General features: G+C 38.2%; 1 protein-coding gene across 1 annotated transcript; it reads left to right on the forward strand.

Moving 5' to 3' along the window:
* The first annotated feature begins 3,154 nt into the window (after positions 1 to 3,154).
* Positions 3,155 to 5,907, forward strand: LOC114555352 (uncharacterized). Its single transcript, XM_028577677.1, has 8 exons — positions 3,155 to 3,451; positions 3,610 to 3,847; positions 3,953 to 4,226; positions 4,307 to 4,661; positions 4,780 to 4,960; positions 5,073 to 5,321; positions 5,501 to 5,672; positions 5,793 to 5,907. The coding sequence occupies exons 4-8, from the start codon at positions 4,617 to 4,619 to the stop codon at positions 5,905 to 5,907; spliced, it is 762 nt and encodes a 253-aa protein (XP_028433478.1). The 5' UTR covers positions 3,155 to 3,451; positions 3,610 to 3,847; positions 3,953 to 4,226; positions 4,307 to 4,616.
* The last annotated feature ends 1,821 nt before the right edge of the window (positions 5,908 to 7,728 follow it).

The raw sequence follows: 7,728 nt of genomic DNA on the forward strand, positions 1-7,728 counted from the left end.
TGGACTTTATAGAGTTAAACCAGCATGAGGGAAAGAAATGTGGTTTTATAATTATTGATATTCATTAAAATAAGTAGACACTTTTCCAAGTGATAATATTGATAAAAGAACAAATAATGCTTTTTGGAGTTCTGTTTTGTGCCACACGGCGCCTCATTTGTGTGTCAGTCGCGTCCATCTCACTCCCCCTCCAGCTGCAGGACCGGTGAAAACTGTCTGAAGGTACGGACCAGCAGACGGACTGAGAGAAGGAGGGGGGGAGCGAGAGACCGTTCTGCTCTGACACATCTGACGCATTGTGAAGTTAAGTAGCACACAGATTCACATTCTGAAAATACAAACATTATTAGGAGAAGATAATTAGAAGTACTTATTTTTACTTTTAAGATAAGTATTCAGTTGGTGTGTCAGGAAATGTTTAAAGTACGTTTCATTGTTCGAATCTGAATTGGATTGATGAAAATTTGATAGAAATAACTTTGGCTTTAGGTAAAGTCTGACATAAAACATCTGTAAACTATTTTTGGGTAAATACAGGCATAAATGATCCATTCAAAGACTTCCTAGAAACCTGGTTTGAAAAGGGGAATACCTTAATTTGTATTTTTCTAGTCTTTTGCACTTGCTGCATCTTTCCTGGTGACCTGTGTAAGTTGTGTAAGGGTTGTGTAAGTGCTGAGATGGGGTTTGAAACCATGATGATTAAATGTATCAACAACTTGGAGATATGATTAAGACTAAATATCTGAATGAAAATGTTTAATGTTGATGTGACTGCTTAATGATGTACATTATGAGTAATGTACAATGATACACATATTCATTTAATATTTACTCGAAAAGTAAAATATAATATAAGTTAAAGATAACTCTTATAAACAGTAAAAGATAATACTTTTATACCATAAAGATAATAATATATATAATATACTAGTATACTTTATAAATAGAAGGGATAACAATTCAGTCAGGAAAAGCTTAGAGGAAACAAGAGCTTTAGAGAGAAGTGCACTGGATGACAGTCTATGAGAGACTGGCTCAGGTTACAGCGAGGAGGAGTCTGCCACAAGGCCTTGTGTCTCTGAGCTTTCAGCACACCAACATAAAAAACTTGAATTGACTCAAATGCCTAAAAGTTTAGAAAAAACAAGAAGTTGCCTTTCAGGCCAGTTCTTGCTGGTACCAGAGAGCTAAAAGTACTTTTGAATTAGGATAATAGGTTTCCTATTGATGGATTGTATAGGAGTTAAATTTAACTTTTTACTTTCAATTGGAAGTCAATTATATTTGACCTACTTCTTGCTTTTATCTGAGGGAATTTCCCCACTGGGGGCTAAATAAAATCTTTCTTATGTCATATAGGTGATAAACAAACAGTTGGTTTTTGATTTCAAACACAAATTATGTCATTTTTAGGAATAACTAATTTGGATTTCAAAGACAAAAAAGTTAGTATCAGAATTTTGTCAAATTCTTACAGATGCTATTTGTAATCTGACATATTTGGGTTAAAAAGAATTAGGATTTTTGTACTCAAAACATATGTTTATGAAATATAATGTTTTATTGTCATCAAACTGCCCGACCAATATATAGGCCTACAAGTCCAACTGAAATGATTAGTTGCTAAATCAATTAATTGATTGACAGAAAAACTGCTTTGATCGTTTCCAGTTTCAAAAAATTTGAGGACTTTTCGATATTGCTGGTTTTTTTTCTACCTTAAGTACATATATTTAATGGAATATTGGTGGTAACAGAAAATGTTTACTATAACTATCTGTATGAACCTTGTTTAATTGACTAACCCCAATGTAACAATATTTTTGAATCAATGATGACATAGATCAAACTTTGAAAAGCAGTGTGTTTAAATGCTCCTTCTTACAGAGGCTCAAAACAGCCAAGAAGGGGACTACACACACACACACACACACACACACACACACACACACACACACACACACGCACACACCCGAAACAATGGTAAAGATTGTTTCCAACGATTTGTCAAGTGCTAGCAACCTCTGACAATAGAAGAACATGAAAGACGCTATTTGTAAAATATATATAATCATAAAAGTAATTTGTGTATTGTGATTAAGTTGTAATCAAAAGGGTGGAATGTAATGGGAAAATTACATTTAAGCATAATTCCTTATATTTTTGTGTTTTATTTCTACTTTAATTCTCTCACAAATGCTGAAAGAGTCTCATTTCCCACATGTAGATTTTGATTCTAACTTTGTGAGACATCCACTCTGGAGCATTATGTGAGCCTGAACCGATAAAGGTACAAGGTCACCCTAAAACTCTCTCTAGTTTTCCCATGCCAGTTAAGATGTAACGGTGGGGTGAAAGTCATACAGGGAGGAGGAGGTGAGATAACTCCAAGATGTCTCTTGTATTTCTCTGATTGTCTTCACGTGTATCAGATTGCCTGTCAAAATTTTAGCGTCATACTAAGCCAAGTGTGTGTGTGTTGTCACTCTGAAGATGCATAAAAGCCTGGTGTTTCTATTCACTTATTTGAGAAACTGACTCCACACTGGGCTGCGGCCTTTTGTGAAATCATGTTGATCCTATATTTGCAAATATATCTTCTTTAATAAAATACAAAAACCCAACTTGGTTTTAGTCTCAGTCTGTCTTATTTGTTTCAATTTACTAAACTCTGAAAACTCTTCCCCCTGCTGCAAAGGAAACTTCCACTACAAGATCATCCCTCAAAATTATGAAACTTAACTAAGGTAAAGGTTATCAGCATTCTCTTTATAGAGCGGTGCCCCAAAATTGTATTAGTTGCTTCAAACATGATGGCCACCTAGAGTGAAAGCACTCTACGATTAATTAAATATTAATTAATACAGATTAATTAAACCTCCCATATACGATTTTTGAAAAGCCCAAAGTCCACCCAAAAGGTAGTTTTCATCTCCAGCAGAAAACACTGTTCGCTGTAGTTCCAAAAGACAATGAATTTAAGAGTCAGTTTAAAATTTGTTTTTGGCACAAAACCTGTTAGCAGAATCCTGGAGATTCAGAACCACAACCTAACTTTCCTTTACCAGCTTATATCCGTGTGAAATTGTTTAGCTCATTTTTAACAGATTAGTGCTAACGTTTTGTGTTCAAACCGTTTTGTTCAAAGCTTTTGATCACAATTACGTAACACTGCATTAAAATCGGCTATCGCTTTTCAGTCAAAATATGTAGAACAGTGTGCATGTGAAGGTATGTTTAGAACGTTAATGCTACTTTACAGGTTGATTGGTAAGGGCGCCGAAACCACTGTATGCCTCAGCTAATTTGGTAGTGTTGGCTAACGCCAAATGCCAGACCGAACCACCACAAAATATGTCAGTGGGCATACAGTCCAGTGCTCCAAAAATGAGAACAGTCGGCACACAGCTATCCATGGGTAAGCTGAGGGCTTACATGAGAAGCAAAGGTAAAAAACAAAAGCATCACATGTTTTTGCATTTATAGTTCACATGCAGTACCTGTAAATGCCTTACTCTGCTGAAAACCCAATATATAATAAACATGAGGATTTCATTTCGTTATTGTAAAGAAAAATATTATTTACGTTTTTCCTTTTTTTCTTAGGCACCCAGGCAATGGTGCCCTGTGTTAATGTTTACACTGAGACCACTTCAAGCTCCCCAGAATTCACCCCGATGTCTTCAACACCAATAACACCCCAAGATTACAGACCTCGCAAGAGACCTCGTCTTGAGTTGGAGGAGGAGGAAGAGGGAGACACCTCAACAGAGTTGCAAGCTGAGCCACAAGACTCAACATATATCCCTGGTGACTCTGTTCTAACGGACGAATCTGCCATGTCGTAAGTTCGATATTTGTATTACATTTCAATATGACTTATCAGCAGAAACGTTAAACTTGGTAGGAAAGCTAAAGCAAGAATGTATTCTTTCTGGGGTTTTTTAAGGTCTGAGCCAGTGTCTACTTATAAGGATGATAAGTACATTGTTTTTGAAAGTTGCCTAAGGGAGCTTTTTCAAAGCTGTCCTGTATGCAAGAGGCAGTGTGACGTTCAGCGCCGAAAAATGGGAACGTATGTGTCATTCACACAGCTCTGCCCACACTGCAACTATTCAAGACAGTGGCAGAGTCAGCCTGTTGTAGGAAGTACCCCCGTCGGCAACCTACACCTGTCAGCGGCAACATATTTCACCGGTTCATCCTTCATCCAACTGGAAAAGGTATTGCTATAACTATTTAATATGAAATGGCAATCACTGTACTGTTTTCACAAACGTACCAATTTTACATGTTTTCACAGATATGCAAGGCCATGAATCTCAGATTTTCCAGTATGACACCTTCAGGAGGCATGCTAGGAGTTTTCTGGAGCCAGCCATAATCCACAAATGGAAGACGGATCAGCAACATCTTTTTCAAAAGTTACAGCATGGAGGAATGATTGGAGTCAGTAGAGATATGCGAGCTGACTCCCCAGATAAGACAAAAGTCCCAAAAGTCTGTTCTTAAAAGCATGGTACTTAAACATTCAATTTGAGTTGCAAAGCCTTGACATGGTCTTTGTTATATAATTTTCAGGGCACTCAGCAAAGTATGGGAGCTACACACTGATGCACCTAGACAGTAACCGCATTATTGACCTTCAGCTTATTCAGGTGGGTCCCATATTTTTTTTTTTTTTTTTTTTTTTTGCCTTGCGACATGATGAAAGATGATTCTGTATAGCTTTCAATGTCTCACATTTATATCTATGCATTTTTGTCCCACCACCAGAGCAATGAAGTAGGTGGTAGTTACCACATGGAGAAGGAGGGCCTTAAACGCTGCCTGGATCTACTGGATTCAAACGGTTTGGTGGTGGACTACATTGTCACCGACCGTCATCCACAGATCCAGAAGTATCTGAGGGAGCGCAGCATCACCCACTTCTATGATGTGTGGCACTTTGAGAAAGGTACGTCTTCATCTTTGTTTATGTCAGTGTGGCTCATTAACATACTTTGTGTTTAGTTATTTGTCAAAGAATGTCCTGAATATCAATTTATTGCAAATGTACTTTCTGCAAGGTTTGTCAAAGAAACTTGACAAAGTTGCGCAAAACAAGGACTGCGGGGTGTTGAAGAAGTGGCTGCTTAGCATCAAAAGCCATGTCTACTGGAGTGCAACATCATCAACATCAGGGCCAGAGAAGGTAGCCAAGTGGATGTCAATTGTCAACCACATCCAGAACCTGCACTTGCATGAAAACCCTCTTTTCCCTAAGTGCCAACATCCTGATCGAGTGTCAAGGGATCCAAGTAAATGGTTTCAACCAGGTATATAAACAAAATGTGATTAAAAGAATTAAATTTAAAATGCAAAACCTTTTTTGCTTATAATATTAATAACAAAAAACAATTTCACCCCAAATGCCCTTTATAATGAAATATTATTGCTGTATTTACTGTGTTAATGGGCTGCAATTTTAATAAAATGTTTTTTCAATTTATTTAAGGGTCAATGGCGCTCTACAAAGTGGAAAAAATCCTGCTCAATAAGAGGGTTGTCAAAGATGTGGAGAAGCTGAGCCACCACTACCAAACATCATCCCTGGAGGCTTTCCACAGTTTGATCCTTCGCTTCACACCCAAGAATGTGGTTTTCCCTTTCATGGGCATACTTTGCAGGTGATACAACAAATACATTCAGTATCATTATACACCACAGCTACTGCCCAATGGCTTATATACTGTATATAAAATATCAAAATTGTTATATCACTTCAGTTTGCAATTGTATTTTTGTAGGTTGTACCTTGCAGCCATGCACTACAATGAAAATGCAAGCCACATCTGCAGGACAACCAGTATTCAAAGTTGTGTTTCCCAAGTCCAGGAAGGGGGAGGTGAACGCTTTAGTTAAGATTAATTAATTACAGACTTTAATGCGTTAATTAATTACACAAAAAATAACACGTTAAACATTTTTTACGCATTTTAATCACACTTATTTTTGCATCGCGGGACGTTTCTCACTGGATGAGTTTCGGCGGACCGATTATACTGGAGCACCAACTAGCGTTCATGACTTCAGACCTTGTATATATGTCAATGCTTCAGACAACAACAAACCACAGTGAACATGAACGAAGAAGCTGATGAGACCGCTTTGGTTGGCCCCGTGGATGGGAAATTTTGTTATAAAAAACGAACGGATGGAAGCGTCGATTAGAGCATGGTTGTGTGCATGCTATGCAACAAGGAATTCGCATGTCACCGCAGCACATCAAGCCTCAAGTATCACCTCAACGCAAAACATTTAGCAGCTAGCGTGGACGTTAGCCCGACTCAGAGTACAAGGACCCACACCCAACCTACCTGAATGTACTTGAAAGTATTGTGTTTTACTTAAAAAAAAATCATAGTTTACAGAAGGTCTACCTACCTAAATTTCTGAAATGTACTATATTTCTAAATATGCTATTGCTACAATTAGTGGCAAAAATTGCACTGGTCTGCTGGACTTGATTGAACAAAAATAAACAATATTGTGTTGCTTATGTATTCAGTCATTTTTCAATGGTATACTAAAAATCCATGTGAAAAAAAATTACTTCTCACTGTTCTCAGGTCAAATATTTATGGAATTAAAATGCGATTAATTACAAAGCCTGTAATTAATTAGATTAATTTTTTTAATCGAGTCCCGGCCCTAATAAATATATATATATATGTATATATATATATACATATACATACATACTGATTGCTGACGTCATGCATAAACTGGACTCTATCTGCCCAGAGGCACCCAAGTTTATCCTTGGAGATTTTAATCATTGTAATTTAAAAAATACGTTGAGGACGTATGAACAGTATGTGACTTGTTCTACCACACAGAAGAACACTATGCTAGATTTATGTTATGGCTCAGTAACTGGGGCTTATAAATCTTTGCCTATGCCTTCCTTTGGTGATTCTTACCATGGCAGTGTCTATCTTATGCCTGTATACAAACCATGTTTCAGGCGCCTAGAGCGGGAAGAAAGGTCAGTGAAAATCTGTTCATGTTAGGCTGGGCTGTCTGGATTCAAGCGCAGACACGGAAAAAGGTCGGAACAGGTATTGAGGTTTATTGAACACAGAAAATGAGTGACGCAGGTGCTGGATATCCTCTGGGGCTGAGAGCGGGCAGACAGGTGAGAAGCAGGTTTGAGAGAAGAACAAGGCTCAGACAGGTAGACTGGGCTTCCAGGGCTGTAGTGGGAATCTGGACACAAAAACACAAAAAGTCAAAACAAGGCTTGCAACAGGTATACAAAAGAAAACCAGTCTTTCGAAAACACTGAGGCTGGCCGTAGCGAGTGTTACCACTTGGGTGAACGGACTATCTGGCAGAGACTGGTTGGAAGGCTGGGGTTTTAAAACAGGAGTGGTGATTGCTGGATGTGAATCAGGTGAACAGGAAGCCACAGGTGTCTTGACGAGGAGGGAGAGAGCGCCAGGAGCGCCACACCCACTCAGCACATGACAGACAAAAAACAAGGGAGAGGGGAGAGGGAAAACAGACAGCACCATGACAGGTCAGAGGCCAGCATCTCCTCCCTCCAGGCTTGCTTTGAGTGTACAGACTGGCAATGTTTTTATGACGGTTGTGATGATAATAATGAACTTACAGACACTGTTTCATCATATATTACATTCTGTGTGGATTCAGTAATTCCTTCTAAAAAAGTGGTTATTT

This window comes from Perca flavescens, chromosome 5 (assembly GCF_004354835.1).
Source record: "Perca flavescens isolate YP-PL-M2 chromosome 5, PFLA_1.0, whole genome shotgun sequence".
NCBI lineage: Eukaryota > Metazoa > Chordata > Actinopteri > Perciformes > Percidae > Perca > Perca flavescens.

Coding starts and splice junctions, on each gene's coding strand:
- LOC114555352 (XM_028577677.1), top strand. CDS start 4,617: ATGCACCTAGACAGTAACCGCATTATTGACCTTCAGCTTATTCAG. Junction 4,662..4,779: donor TTGACCTTCAGCTTATTCAG/GTGGGTCCCATA, acceptor TCCCACCACCAG/AGCAATGAAGTAGGTGGTAG. Junction 4,961..5,072: donor TGTGTGGCACTTTGAGAAAG/GTACGTCTTCAT, acceptor ACTTTCTGCAAG/GTTTGTCAAAGAAACTTGAC.